The following is a 14,646-nucleotide window of genomic DNA, read 5'->3' as shown; positions in this document are numbered from 1 at the left end:
CCGCTTCGCCTCCGGCTTTGCCAGGTCCCTTCCCGGGCGCCGTCCACTTCCGGTTTGGGGCCGGGCCTTCCGGGGACCCCGGAAGGTGGTCTTTTCCGCGTCTCTCGGTCTCGCGCTGCCGGGGCCGCGTCGCCGCGGTCCGGGGCCTCGCGGACGGCGGGCCGGGGCGGGGCGCGGCGGCGGCGGCGGGTCTCCGGCCCTGCGTGGCGCGGGGCCGCTCGCGCACTCCGGGGCTCGGCGCGGGGCGTGCGGGCGTCGCGGCCCCGCCGCCGCCCGCGCCTCTCCCTCCGCGCACGGAGGCCCAGGCCGGCGCGTCCATGGCCTTCCCCCACCGCCCCGACGCCCCGGAGCTGCCGGACTTCTCCATGCTCAAGAGGCTGGCGCGCGACCAGCTCATCTACCTGCTGGAGCAGGTCGGTCGGCGCCGCCCCGCGCCCGAGGCCGCGCACCGAGGCCTGGCCGACCCGCAGCGGGAGGGAAGGAGGCGGCCCGGGCCCCGGCTCCCGGCCCGGCGGCCGCGATCGGGGCGCTCCCCGGAGCGGGAGTGCGAAGGATAAACGAGGTTCCCCCGGGGGAACCAGCAAGCGTGATGGTGGCGGATGGGCGCGGAGGAGCACAGCGGGGGAATGCGGAGGGACAGGGCCTGAACGGAGACGTGGGAAGAGGAAAAGTTACGTGTAGCTCAGCGGTAGAAGGCTTGTCGACGAGGCTCCCAGGCTCCAGCCCGAGGACCCCTTAGAAAAGTTACGCACGCACAGTAGACAGCCACTGCAAATTCCAACCCCCACGTCCATTTGAGACCCGACGCCATTCGCCATGAGTCTGGCAGCGATGGGTCGATGGGCAAGGGGAGGCCAGCTCGGGGAAAGTCCCATACTAAATTGGTGGCAGTAGGAATGAAGTGACGGCAGATCTTTAAGTCGTAGTAAAAGAAGACTCAGATTTAACTCATTAGTTCTTGGCAGGGACTCTGGTGTTGGGTGACTGGGAGGGGGCTTGGGGAAGCACTATCCTGGCTTTTCTCTTCCATTTCGGTTTTGCAGCGCTGGGGGTGGGGGTGTGTGGGAGCGAGGGTGTGGTTTGAACCCAGGCCTCACAAGTGCAAAGCACATGCTCTACCACTGAGCTACATCCCCAGCCCTGCCCTGGATTTTCTCTGTGTTACATTTATAACTAGAACAAAAATACCACTTGAAAAAAAAACAACAAAAAACGTGTCACAGTTACCTAAGGGAGTTGCAGGGTACAAGGTGGTTCTGTGGTCTTTGTCTTGGTTCCTCTTGAGACCTGGGGCTGTTGGGAGGCAGTAGGGAGGAGATAGAGGGTAAGAAGGATACCGTGCAGATCAAGGTCACTAGCGAGCTGAAGACTGACAGTTACCCTGAGAAAGGAAATGAAGTATCTTTCCAGGATAGGTGACTTTTCAACATAGGCATTTCAAGTATGGGTGAATAACAAATGAGCCGAGGTAAATGCCATCCAGTGTCTTCCCAACTCAAGAGATGTGGTCCTGTGGAACGGGTGGCCAGACACATTCTCAGCCAAGGGGGCATTTGTGATATAGGAGTGAGTGACCAACATACTATGTCTTTTCAGCTTCCTGGGAAAAAGGATTTGTTCATTGAAGCAGATCTCATGAGCCCTTTGGATCGAATTGCCAATGTCTCCATCCTGAAGGTATCTCCCCTCTTTCCAGGGGACTCTTGCTCCTCTTTGCTCTTCAAGCAGTTTTTCTTGGGATGAGTGTCACAGATTGATGAGGAATGATTACCTTTTCGGGGTAAAGATAGTGACTTTAGTTGAGTGGACAGAGGGAATCGTGATGGTGTTGGTGATGTGTCTGCCTTGTTTTCTCTTTGGTTTCTTGTTGACAGCTCAAGGAAGGTTTGGGCCTGAGGGATCATTGTTAGGGAGCAGTTTGATTCCATAAGGTAGCATAAGAAGGGGGGTCCTTCAGAAGTCTCCCATCTTTGTTTCATGCTTTGTGCCTTTTTTTTTTTTAATCAGTCATGGGGCTTAAACTCTGGGCTTGGGCACGATCCCTCAGCTCTTCAGCTCAAGGCGAGCACTCTACCGCTTGAGCCACAGCGCCACTTCTGGTTTTCTAGTGGTTTATTGGAGATAAGAGCCTCCTGAGTAGCTAGGATTACAGGCCTGAGCCACCGGCGCCCAGCTGCTTTGTACCTTTAATGACCTCTTGTCCACTGTTTTTTGGATTCTTTCTGTAGCAACATGAGGTAGACAAGCTGTATAAGGTGGAGAGCAAGCCAGCCCTCAGCTCCAGTGAACAGTGAGTATCTGGGAGAGTCTGTTTGGCCTCTGAGCTGGAGGCAGGCCCTGGCTGAGATCAGGCGTCAGGGTCTGACTCTGGCGGGTGGTGTGGTTCACTTCTTTCTTGAACTTCTACAATTTTGTGCCTGCACCGTTGTTTGAGCTCAGAATGACTCTTCCATTACTCTTTTTTTTTTTAATCCCACTTCCCTTTTTTCTCAAAACAATTTCCACAGATTCCACTGTTCTATTTTCATACATGAATATAAAGAATTTTTCACTGAGCCAGGCACCAGTGGTTCACACCTATAATCCTAGTTATTCAGGAGGCTGAGATCTGAGTATTGTGGTTCAAAGCCAACCCCAGGCAGAAAAATCAGTGAGACTCTTAGCTCTAATTAACCACCAGAAAACCAGAAGTGGAGCTGTGGCTCAAAGTGGAAGAACACCAGTCTTCATCTGAAAAGCTCAAGGACAGCTCCCAGGCCTCGAATTCAAGTCCCACAAAGGACCAAAAAAAACGATGCTGACCTCCTGTTGATAAATGGCCTGTTTGACTCTGTGTGTGTGTGTGTGTGTGTGTGTGTGTGTGTGTGTGTGTGTGTGTGTGTGTGTGTGAGAGAGAGAGAGAGAGATTTTTTTCCCCCTTGGTATCAGTAATAAGACAAGAACTCTAGCCTCTGAAGCTCTTAACCTCCTGTTGGGCTAATGCTTGAACTACTTGAGCCACAACTCCAGTTCCAGATTTTTACTTGCTAATTGGAGATAAGAATCTCTTGAATGGTTTGCCTGAAATGGATCTCCACTGAGATCTGAGCTAAGATTACACATATGAGCCACACCTGCCCAGGTTGAGTGTAATTTTTTTTTTTTTTTTTGGGTCAGTCATGGGGCTTGAACTCTGGGCTTGGGCGCTGTCCCTGCGCCCTTCAGCTCAAGGCGAATACTCTACTGCTTGAGCCACAGCACCACTTCTGGTTTTCTAGTGGTTTATTGGAGATAAGAGTCTCATGGACTTTTCTGCCCGGGCTGGCTTTGAACCGTGATCCTCAGATGTTAGCCTCCTGAATAGCTGGGATTATAGGCGTGAGCCACAGGTGCCCTGGCTAGTGTGTGTGTGTGTGTGTGTGTGTGTGTGTGTGTGTGTGTGTGTGTGTTTTTAATCCATTGAATTGGAAAGTATTTTATGAAAAGAAACCTCTGGGTTTCTAATAAAGGGACTTGAATTAGCCAGGCACCCGGGGCTCAGGCCTGTAATCCTAGCTATTTGGAGGCTGAGATCTGAGGATCACGGTTCAAAGTCAGCCCCGGCAGGAAAGTCCGTGAGACTCTTCAAGAAACCACCAGAAAACTGGAAGTGGTGCTGTGGCTCAAGCGGTAGAGCGGTAGCCTTGAGCTGAACTGCTGAAGGATAGCACCCAAGCCCAGAGTTCAAGCCCCATGACCGACCAAAAAAACAAAAAAGGGACTTGAATTGAAAGGTATTTTTTGTGGTTGGGACCTGGTAGGTCAAAAGAGTTAGCATTAATTTTTTTAGGGTAAAAGTTCAGGTCCTTTGAGAAAAGGCAAATGGTCTAGATGCATTGACTCAAGCTTATAATCCTAGCTACTTGGGAGGCAAAGATCTGGGAATCACAGTTCAGTGCTAGTTGTGCAAAAAGAGTTGATGAGACTCCCCCCTTAATCACTACCTGGGCTTGGTGACATGTGCTTGTCATACCAGCCATTGGGGAAGCACAAAGAAGAAGACCAAAGGCCAGCCATATCTCAGAAAACTAGCCAACAGTAAAAGTGCTTTGGTAGAGGCAGTCAGGTGGTAGAGTAACTGCCTAGCAAGTGTGAGTCCCCAGTACCACCAAGGAGAAAGAAGTCAGTGGTGAACAAATTGGGATGGTTTAGTTTCCTCTGAGCTGCTGTCACCAGCCCCATGAGTCCTCATCACCGCTCTTTCCTTCTTTCTCTCCCTTAGATTGTGCTTCTTGGTCAGACCCCGTATCAAGAATATGCGCTACATTGCCAGTGAGTACAGCGTGGTGCTGCGTATCACCAACATCTAGAAGACGGTGGGGGAGGTGGAAGGGTCTTGGCCATGAGGACCCTTTAGTAGAAAAGTGTTGCCAGGCGTAGTTAGGCACATGTATAATTCCAGTACCTGGGAGGAAGAAGGGTTGTGAGTTAGAAGCCGTATAGCACATGGCAAACCGTGTCCCACAAAACCAGATTGACAGTGCCAGTGGCCTAGCACCTGTAGAGGGTATTTCCTTCTTCTTTGTGTCTAACAGGTATCCTTGGCCTGCCGGGCTGTGTTCCTTTTCTCTATAGGTCTTGTTAATGCTGACAAATTGGCTGGCCGAATTCGAAAATACAAAGTGATCTTCAGCCCTCAGAAGGTGAGATCCGTTTCCTTTATTCCTTGTGGCACTACCACTTGAGTCACAGCCACAGCTTTCCTTCCCGCGTTATTGTTTAGAGCCTGCTGAGCAGCTAGGATTATAGGTGTGAGCGGCTGGTGCCCCGTTCCATTAGCCAGTTCTCACTCCCACCCTCTGAACCCTTGGAGTCCTGATAAAACACTCAACTTTCGGGGCTCCCCTGCATTGTCCTGTAGTCAGCTGGAACTCCCAGGTCTTTCGTGCAGTTCCTGGATATATTTGGAATTGGTTTTTGTTCAGGGTGAGAAATAAGAGGTCTAGCTCCAGTCTCTAACAAGTGGATAACCACTTTTTCTAGCACCATTTGGTGAAGAGACTATCTTTTTTCCAGTATGATTTTGGCTCTTTTGTCAAAAATTAGATGGCTGTAGCTATGTGGTTTTATTGCTGGACAATCTATGTAGTTCCAGTAATGTTAGCTACTGAGGAGTCGGAGATATAAGTGTGAAGGACAGTTTAGTGAAGGCTTGTCTTAAATTTACAAAGGGCTGGGTATGTAGTTCACAGATACAGGACTTGCCTATTAGTAGGCCCTAAGTGTAATCACCAGTACCACAAAAAGAAAAAAAGCAGGAAAAAAAGTAGTTACTGATCAATTTCCTTTTGTCTTCTAGTTTTACGCTTGTGAGATGGTGCTGGAGGAAGAGGGAATCTATGGAGGTGAGAGGGGATGAACGTGAGTGGAAAGGGAGGAGGAAGGGGAGGACGGAGGGAAGAATTACAGCCCCACATCCCAGCTGCTCCTTCTGCTCTTCCTGGTGGTCTCCCAGGAGGAGGTGGGAGGAGAAGCCCTGGGAGAGGATGGGCGTAGGCGTAGGACCTCAGCCAGGAGTAGGACTGCTCCATGCTGTCCTCGCCTGACCCTGCCTTCCAGGAGCTCCCTCAGGACAAATTGACCCCCAGGTCTTTGAATGTGTGCTTCCTGCAGTGGAGTGTTCCTCACCCTTCAACTCTGCCCCCAACCATAGCTCCAATTCCAAGCGCATTTGTCACCTTTTAAGGGAAGGCTTTCCTTTACCCTCGGATGTGGTTAGAGCCCTGTCAGTTGTGCTCTGGGCTGTCTGTTTTCTTTTTCTTTTGTGCTGGAGATTGAACCCAGGGCCTCAGGTTTGCTAAACGTGAACTCTTAACAGCTCTCCAGCCAGGGCTGGCTGGCTGGTTTACTTCTTTGGAGCACACGTCATTAAGTATTTTGTTGTAATTGGTGTGCTGCATACTTACTGCAAGAGGTTGGAAGCTCCAGAAGGCAGAGCAGGCCCACTCTGCACGCTGCTGTCTCCCACCGGCCAGCCCTGTGTGTGGGAGATTGCAGTAAGTACTTGCTGAAGACTGAGGGAGTGTTTCCCCAGCCCTGTGCTGAGCCTCCAGTGCAAACCCTCCACGTGCCACCCTGCATTGTACACACTTTTTTTTCCTTTTGGTCAGTTGTAAGGCTTGAACTCAGGGCCTGGGCACTGTCTCTAAATGTTTTCGCTCAAGGCTAGCGCACTACTGCTTTGAGCCACAGCACCACTTCTGGTTTTCTGGTAGCCCATTGGAAATAAGTGACTCATAGACTGGCCAGGCACCTGGGCTGGCTTTGAACTGCGATCCTCACATCTCAGCCTCCTGAGTAGCGAGGATGTCAGGCACAAACCACTGGTGCCCCACTTTACGCACTTCCTTTTTTCTTTTTTTTTTCTTTTGGGTCCGGTCGTGGGGCCTGAACTCTGGGCCTGGGTGCAGTCCCTCAGCTCTTCAGCTCAAGGCTAGTGCTCTACCACTTGAGCCACAGCGCCACTTCCAGCTTTTTTTTTCCCCGGCTTGTGGTGCTGAGGAATTGAGGCCAGGGCCTCATGCATGCAAGGCAAGCACTCTACCACTGAGCCACCTTCCCAGCCCCTTTACGCACTTTTCATTACCAGACAGCAAAGAAGGGCACGTTTTTTAAATTTTAAAAATTGTTTGCTGATGGGGTTTTAATTCAGGGCCTCATGCTTGCTTAGTGGTACTCTACCACTTGAGTCATGCATCTAACCTGGCTTTGTGTTCGTTTCTTGGTGATGGAATCTAGTGAACTTTTTTTGCCCTAGCTGGCTTAGAACCATGACCCTCCAGATCTCAGCCCCCTGAGGAGCTAAGATTAGAGACTAGAACCACCAGTGCCCAACTTGTTTCTTTAATGAGTTGGGTGCTAAGCGCTGAACCGGATCTGCAGCAAGCCCTCCACTGGGGTGGGTCTTCGCTCAGCGCATTGCCGAGGGCCTTGTCTGGAGGCTGACTCACTCTGTTGCTGCAGACGTGAGCTGTGACGAGTGGGCCTTTTCTTTGCTGCCTCTTGACACGGACCTGCTGAGCATGGAGCTGCCAGAGTTCTTCAGGGACTACTTCCTGGTGAGCACGGGCCCCGGTGTGGCTCGGTGTCCGGGAGAGGAACCATGCTGGGCTCCAGTGGGCTAGAAACAACGGCTCAACCTCTGTCCAAGTCTGGCTTACCATAAGGGATGGTGATCACTGAAGGGATGTGAGGATTGAAGGCTAGACTGATTTGCATAGGGCGGCCTTTAGCTCCATTAGGAGGAACTCTGGCCAGTGTCCCCCAGACTCCACTGCTCCTCTCCAGGCTGCTAGGGCTGACCATTCTCCAGTGGGGGTGGGGTTGATCCTGATCTTTATGGTCCCTGCAGGAAGGGGACCAGCGTTGGATCAACACAGTGGCTCAGGCCTTACACCTTCTCAGCACTCTCTACGGACCCTTTCCCAATTGCTACGGGATTGGTAGATGTGCCAAGGTAAGAGTGCTCCCAGAGCTGTCCTCAAAGTTTGATTCCCCTGTTTTGCTTTTGTTTTGCTCATTATGGGGCTTGTGCTGAGGGTCTAGATGCTGTCCCTGAGCTTTTTCACTCAAGACTAGCACTGTACCACTTGAGCCACAGCACCACGTCCAGCCTTTTCTGAGTAGTTTACTGGAGATAGGAGTCTCGCAGACTTTTCTGCCCAGGCTGGCTTTGAACCACAATCCTCCGATCTCAGCTTCCTGAGTAGCTAGGACGACAGGCATGAGCCACTGGCACCCGGCTTCCTGTCTTTTACCCAGCGTGGCCTGTCCAAGGGCAGCTGTGATGGGCTGAAGCCTGTTTTCGCCTTGCTTTCACATGCCGGGGTAGTTCCCCAGAGTAGAACTGGTGTGGCTAGCAAAGAGGCAAGAGCCAGGTCCCCTGGGTCACTTCCTGGACTGGTTACTGTCCGGGTCAGAGGAGAGCAGCAGATGGGAGCAGAAGTTCATGTTGTTCACACGGACTCCATTCTTTGGGGCCAGATGAAGCACCACGGGCCGAGTGTTGCCTTCTGCAGCTGGGGCCACAGTAGGGGTCTGGACGTAGAGCTAAGCTATCCTGGGCTCTTGCAGATGTCATATGAACTATGGAGGAAACTGGAGGAAGAGGAGGACAGCGAAGCAAAAGGCCGAAGACCAGAGATTGGGCATATCTTTCTCCTGGATAGAGGTGAGCGATGCCCAGCTCTCCTCTCACCCTCGGGCCCTGGGAGACATGGGCATAGGAAAGTAGAGACCACACAGGCTCCTGACGCTGACCAGAAGTGTGGGTGCCTGGCGGGGGGGGACACTGGGGACCTTCATGGCTGGGGTCTCGGTTTCAGACATGGACTTTGTGACAGCGCTTTGCTCCCAAGTTGTCTATGAGGGCCTGGTGGATGACACCTTCCGCATCAAGTGTGGTGAGTGCCGCCATCTTCCACATCCGGGCACCCGCCTCGGTGCCAGGGCCTGGACCGCAGTGCAGAAAGTAGGACCAGGCCTTTGTGGAGATCCTCACAGCTGTCCCCTTTGCCCTCAAAGGGAGCGTGGACTTTGGCCCAGAAGTCACGTCCTGTGACAAGAGCCTGAAGGTGCTCCTCAATGCAGAAGACAAGGTGAGCTGGAGAGGGCTTCCCACCCGTGATGGTGGGTGTCCTTGAACCCACTTCCTGTTACCAGCTCGACTGTCCTTCCACCTCTGCTGGCACTGCCAAGCGCTCTCTCCTGGCTTCTTCTCAGCCTCCAGCAGGGACAGGCTGGGGACAGACAGGTAATGAATGCTTCCAGCCTTGTTCTCCTGCAGGTGTTCAGTGAGATTCGTAACGAACACTTCTCCAATGTCTTTGGCTTCCTGAGCCAGAAGGCCCGGAACCTGCAGGCCCAGTATGACGTAAGGCTCCACACCCTTCCCCCTGCCTCCTGGCCTCAGTACTCCCTTCCAGTACCATGACAGGCAGCTGCGTCTGCTCATGGATGGGTGGCAACTGAGGGGGACGGATGGCTTCTCGGGGTGCTGACCTTATGCGGTGTCCCCACAGCGCCGGAGAGGCATGGACATAAAGCAGATGAAGAACTTCGTGTCTCAGGAGCTCAAGGGACTGAAGCAGGAGCACCGCCTGCTGAGCCTCCGTAGGTCCAGCCTGGGGCGAGGGGAGTGCTGCCCCGGAGAGCCCCGTGCTCTCCTGATAAAGCAAAGACACGCTTCTGGGTGTTTCTTCTGGCCCGTAAAGGGGACCTTTCCAGAACCAGGAGCATGTCACTTCCCTTCCTGCCCTGTCTGCAGATATTGGGGCCTGCGAATCCATCATGAAGAAGAAAACCAAGCAGGACTTCCAGGAGCTCATCAAGACTGAGCACGGTCAGTTGCAGGAGCCCCGCTCAGCTGTGCCTCCCGTTCCCACCCCGGGCTCCCAGCCCCAGGCCTGCTGAAAATATGTTCTCTGGCTTTTTCCAGCTCTTGCTGGCTGTGTGCAGTTGCTGGTTCCTGCTAGAAGTCCTGGGTCCCTTAACTACCCCAAAGATGGAGAAAGAGATGGGAGACACACCTATTTGTTAGCATGTGGGTGCAGTCGTTTAGCTGCTCTCCCATAACAGGCTCGCCTCTGGTTTCTCGCAGCACTGCTAGAGGGGTTCAACATCCGGGAGAGCACCAACTACATAGAAGAGCACATCGACCGGCAGGTGAGCAGGCGGGGCCGCCGCCCGGCACGGGCCGCCCAGGCGAGGTGTGGGGTTTACAAAGAAGAGAGCCGGTGAGTTACTCGCCTTTGGTCCTCCCAACCCTTCCTTCCTTGCAGGTGTCACCTATAGAGAGCCTTCGCCTCATGTGCCTTTTGTCCATCACGGAGAACGGTGAGCACCCAGGGACGGGAGGGCTGCGAATGACAGACACCTGCATTCCTTGTTCATGGGCGCTTTTTCCTTTAATATAGAGTGGTTTTTATTGGGGTGAAGTACCAGCTGGGTCATTTATTGACCCAGCCTACAAAAAGATCACTTCCAGGTCTCCCTAGAACAGCGGATGCGATGTAGGAGTGCATAGGCACTGAGCCAAGTGGTATATCTCGACATCCTGTCTAAACTCGTGTTTTCATCGAGGTTAAGGAGACACCCAGCTGATGGCACTGGCGTTAACGTACACATTGCTCACTCTTTCATGGTAGCTTATTTTACTGTTCTTTTTGTTGTTGTTGTCGGTTGTGGGGCCTGAACTTTGGGCCTGGGCGCTGTCCCTCAGCTCTTCAGCTCAAGGCGAGCGCTCTACCACTTGAGCCACAGCACCACTTCTGGCTTTTTCTGCTTATGTGATGCTGAGGAATTGAACCCAGGGCCTTATGCATGGAAGGCAAGCGCTCTACCACTGAGCCACCTTTACTGTTATTCTGACAACTGGTCACTATTCTTTTTTTCAATTTTTTTTTTTTTTTTTGGGGGGTCCGGTCGTGGGCCTGAACTCTGGGCCTAGGCGCTGTCCCTCAGCTCTTCAACTCAAGGCTAGCGCTCTACCACTTGAGCCACCTTCCCAGCCCCTCTTTTTTTCAATTTTTTAAAATTGTTATAGCCAGGCACTAATAATCCTAGCTATTCAGGAGGCTGAGAACTGAGGATCGTGATTCAAAGCCAGCCTTGGAAGGAAAGTCTGTGAGGTGCTTACCTCCAATAAACTACCCAGAAAAAGCTAGAAGTGATGCTATTGCTCAAGTGGTAGAGTGCTAGCCCTGAGCACAAGGAGCACAAAGAAGCTCATTCCTGAGTTCAAGTCCCAGGACTGGCAGGGGAAAAAGATTTTCCTGCCAGGACTGGTTTTGTACCTCCATCTTCAGAGCTTTGTCTACCGAGTAGCTAGGATTAGCTAGGATTACAGGTGTGAGCCCCTGGTGCCCAGCTTTATTCTATTTTTATTTTTATTTTTTTGTATTAGCTTACGGAGGGGAATTTCATCGCTTATTTTCCACACGTTTACAATGAATCCCCATCAGTCTCATCCCCTCTCTCACTCTCTCTTCCCTCCTTTCCAGAACAATTTCAACAAGTTTTTGTGTTTCGCTTATTCTGTATATGTTTTGTGGCCAGTACCAATGTTTGAACTTGGGGTTTGTGCATTCTCAACGTGGCTTGCTAGCTAGGCTGGCATCTATACTTGAGCCATGCCTTCAGTCTGGCTTTTTGTTGGTTATTTTGGTTATGGAGTCTTGTAGACTTTTCTGGCTTACCTGGCCAAGAACTGTGGTCCTCAAGCTCTCAGCCTTCTGAGTATCTGGGATGACAGGCGCAAACCACCTGCCTGGTCATTTTCTTCTTTCTCTAAACTGTTTATTCCTTTGTTTTCCTCACCATCAGGTTTGATTCCCAAGGATTACCGATCTCTGAAAACCCAGTACATGCAGGTAAGCATGCACTGAATCACCAGCCCTGCCGGACTCCGGCTGCATTCACGGAGCTGACTTGCATTTCCTTCAGAGCTATGGCCCCGAACACCTGCTGACCTTCTCCAACCTGCGGCGAGCTGGGCTCCTGACAGAGCAGGCCCCAGGGGACGCGCTCACGGCCGTGGAGAGCAAAGTGAGCAAGCTCGTGACCGACAAGGCCGCCGGTGAGCAGGGAGCGCAGGGGTGCCGCCCCTCCCCTGGGAGCTTGTCCTGTCCCACACAGGCAGAGCGCTGGTGTGAGGACAGCCACTTAGCGCGCGCTCACCGCACGCACATTCTCATTTAATCCTCACGGAGACTCGGTGAGGCGAGTTTTCTCTTTCCTCCTTTCACAGATGAGGAAACTGAGGCTGGCAGAAATTAAATGGCTTGGCCAAAGTCCCTCAGTTCAGTTAGTCAGGTCCGTTGGACTGCAAAGGTCCGTTGTTTAACCCAGAAACTTGGGTCGTCCTGTATCATCCTGTAGACTGCACGTGGTAGGCAGATGAGACCGCCAGACGGGAGGGGAGTGGGGAGTGGGAGGAGGCGAGCAGCTTCCGCCGGGCTGTCTTGTCCTAACCGGGTGGCTTCCGCGACACCACACATCGCTGCACCTCACACAGTTCCTAGCGCTGCTCTCGTTCCCAGGAAAGATTACCGACGCCTTCAGTTCCCTGGCCAAGAGGAGCAACTTCCGCGCCATCAGCAAGAAGCTGAATTTGGTATGTGGAGCAGGGCTGTAGGGGCGGCTACAGGTCATTCCTCTCCTAATTCATTCCTCCGGAATAAGTAGACCTTTGTGGTGTTGTATTGGTAGGAGAATTCCTTGTTTGGTGGACTTGTAACATGAGTTCAGTTGAACAGTAAGAACAAAGATACACAGTAGCAAGTACCTGCCAAACTCCAGAGGATTGGAAGTATGGGCTTCTATGCGCCCTGGAGGGACTGGAAGAGACCTCCCCCTCCTTCTCAGAGCATCACAGTGGGGGGCAGATGCACATTTGGGGTACTGGGGAATTGAACACAAGCGGCCATCTTGGTTACGGATGCCTTTTTCCAGCACCGTCCCATGTTCTCCTTGTTGGAATAAGAACTATAGTTTGTACTGCTTTTGTTCATACCCCACCCTCTGAGGAGTTGGAGAGCTGAGCGTCACTTGGCTAATGTTGTACCTCCGCCTCCAGATCCCTCGCGTGGACGGGGAGTATGACCTGAAAGTGCCCCGGGACATGGCGTACGTCTTCAGTGGTGCCTACGTGCCCCTGAGCTGCCGGATCATCGAGCAGGTAGGAATAACGTTTGCTCCTGCACCCTCGGCCCCTGACCCGTGCTAACACTGACCACAGCCTGCTGGCCTGGCCGGCGGCAGACCTGAGCCAGCGTTCCCGCCTTCCCAGGTGCTGGAGCGGCGGAGCTGGCAGGGGCTGGAGGAGGTGGTGCGACTGCTTAACTGCGGCGAGTTTGCGTTCACAGGTGGGTGGCATTGCCGGCCGGGGCTGGGCAGGATGCATCACCTAGCTCTGTGTCAGTGAACGTGGAATCTTCCCTGCTCAGACATGGCCAAGGAAGACAAGGCTTCCAGCGAGTCCCTGCGCCTCATCTTGGTGGTGTTCCTGGGTGGCTGCACGTTCTCTGAGATCTCAGCCCTGCGGTTCCTGGGCAGAGAGAAGGGTAAGAACACGAGGTGGCTGCAGGCCCCCCCACACTGGAAGGCTTTCCTTCTGCCTCACAGTGTTGCCAGCAGGGAGCCCCCGAGCCTGGCGAGCTGGGGTACTCAGGGCCTAGCAGTAACGTGTCTGTGCGCCGGTGCTGTGAGCTGCAGGCACTGGGTTTGGAGGGGCCCGTGCACCTGCTCTTGGTCACTTTTCCCACTCCTCTTGGCTCCTCAGGGTACAGGTTCCTTTTCCTGACCACAGCTGTCACCAACAGTGCTCGCCTTATGGAGGCCATGAGTGAGGTGAGAGCCTGAAGGCTTGCCAGGCCATGCTGCCTGGCGCCGGCGCCCCGCTGCCACACCTGCCCGGAGCGGAGCACCATGGGACTTATGGGACTTACGGAGACTTGGGAGATCTAAGGAGAGGTCACAACCTCCCCTGGGGTGTTCTTCCTTTTGTCTGTGAAATACAGGCCATGCTGCTAAGATTGGGGGAAGAGGAGTCCCTTGGTAAACCCTGCTCAAGCGTCACTGTAAATAAAGACTCTGTAGGCGACATCTGTCAGGCTCTGGATGTGCTCTTCACCAGAGATGCCCGCGACCGCTGGGTTCCTGTGAGGCTCCTCATTGCTCATTGCTCTCATTGACTGCCTTCCCCACCTTAATCTTCCCGGGATTATGAGATACAACCGCAGTTATTAGTGGACACTTCTTAGGCCTTTTCTGACAACTCAGTCTCTCTGGTCACCGCCCTTCTCCCTAACACCCTTCCCCCTTTGTTTTTGGTCAGTCATGGGGCTTGAACTCTGAGCTCTTCAGCTCAAGGCAAGCGTTCTACCTCTTGAGCCACAGCGCCACTGCAGGTTTTCTGATGGTTCATTGGAGATAGGAGTTTCACAGACTTTACTGCCTGGGTTGGCTTTGAACCGTGATCCTCAGATCTCAGCCTCCTGAGTAGCTAGGATTACAGGCCTGAGCTAGAAAGACAGTGAACATCTAGACACAGGTGTGGCATATCTGCTAACAGGTGCGGCACATCTGCTAACAGGTGCTTCCTTGAAACCCTCGTGTTCGCTCCTGTGATACTCATTTTTGTCTTCACATAGTCTAGTTTTCATTTCTGCTTTCTCTAGTGGCTCCTCTCTGCTCTGACTGTCCTGCCTGTTGCTTCTCCCCTCCTCCTCCTCAGCTAATTCCAAATTTCAAGTTTCACTCCCAAGGGTCACATTAGTACCTGCTACTTGTCACTCCACAAACTCAGCTTGTCTAGAATAAACTAGTAAACCAAACCTTCCCCCCACCCCCCACTTTGAGTCCCTGATGACAGGTGTCACCACACCTGGCTTCTAGCTGAGTGTTCCATGTTCTAGCATGAAAGACCAAAAGACATTATTGGAAAGGCTGTTCACAGAAGGAATGTGCGGCATCAGAATGCTTGCGCAGAGATGCAGATAAGTTGTACCAGGCACGGCACGTACACTCCACAACATTGCCACTGGAAAGGCAAGAGGGCCCTGTGACAGCGTTGCACACAGCCATGCTGCCAGGTTTCCATGCTGTGTGCATGCCCTGATGGCTGTCCTG

At 52.8% G+C, this 14,646-nt stretch overlaps 1 protein-coding gene across 1 annotated transcript; it reads left to right on the top strand.

The window, feature by feature from the left end:
• Positions 1 to 268: 268 nt before the first annotated feature.
• On the top strand, positions 269 to 13,620 carry Vps33b (VPS33B late endosome and lysosome associated). Its single transcript, XM_042670460.1, has 23 exons — positions 269 to 413; positions 1,597 to 1,677; positions 2,229 to 2,290; positions 4,241 to 4,290; positions 4,594 to 4,661; positions 5,318 to 5,363; positions 6,982 to 7,076; positions 7,370 to 7,474; positions 8,092 to 8,188; positions 8,343 to 8,420; positions 8,542 to 8,615; positions 8,804 to 8,890; positions 9,039 to 9,129; positions 9,284 to 9,358; positions 9,617 to 9,681; positions 9,798 to 9,852; positions 11,341 to 11,387; positions 11,461 to 11,593; positions 12,057 to 12,130; positions 12,593 to 12,694; positions 12,806 to 12,881; positions 12,963 to 13,079; positions 13,298 to 13,620. Exons 1-23 carry the CDS (start codon positions 318 to 320, stop codon positions 13,375 to 13,377), a joined length of 1,854 nt encoding a protein of 617 aa, XP_042526394.1. The 5' UTR covers positions 269 to 317; the 3' UTR covers positions 13,378 to 13,620.
• Positions 13,621 to 14,646: the final 1,026 nt, after the last annotated feature.

The sequence above is a fragment of the Dipodomys spectabilis genome, unplaced genomic scaffold (assembly GCF_019054845.1).
Source record: "Dipodomys spectabilis isolate Male_0828 unplaced genomic scaffold, ASM1905484v1 ptg000552l, whole genome shotgun sequence".
Taxonomy (NCBI): Eukaryota; Metazoa; Chordata; class Mammalia; order Rodentia; family Heteromyidae; genus Dipodomys; species Dipodomys spectabilis.
Note: the sequence above shows the minus strand (reverse complement) of the source record. Positions and strands in the feature narration are given on the sequence as shown.

Bases quoted from the DNA above. Each gene is read 5' to 3' on its own strand.
- Vps33b (XM_042670460.1), top strand. From the start codon at position 318: ATGGCCTTCCCCCACCGCCCCGACGCCCCGGAGCTGCCGGACTTCTCC. The intron at 9,682-9,797 runs GTGAGCAGGCGG...CCTTCCTTGCAG, and splicing joins AAGAGCACATCGACCGGCAG to GTGTCACCTATAGAGAGCCT. The intron at 11,594-12,056 runs GTGAGCAGGGAG...TCTCGTTCCCAG, and splicing joins CGTGACCGACAAGGCCGCCG to GAAAGATTACCGACGCCTTC.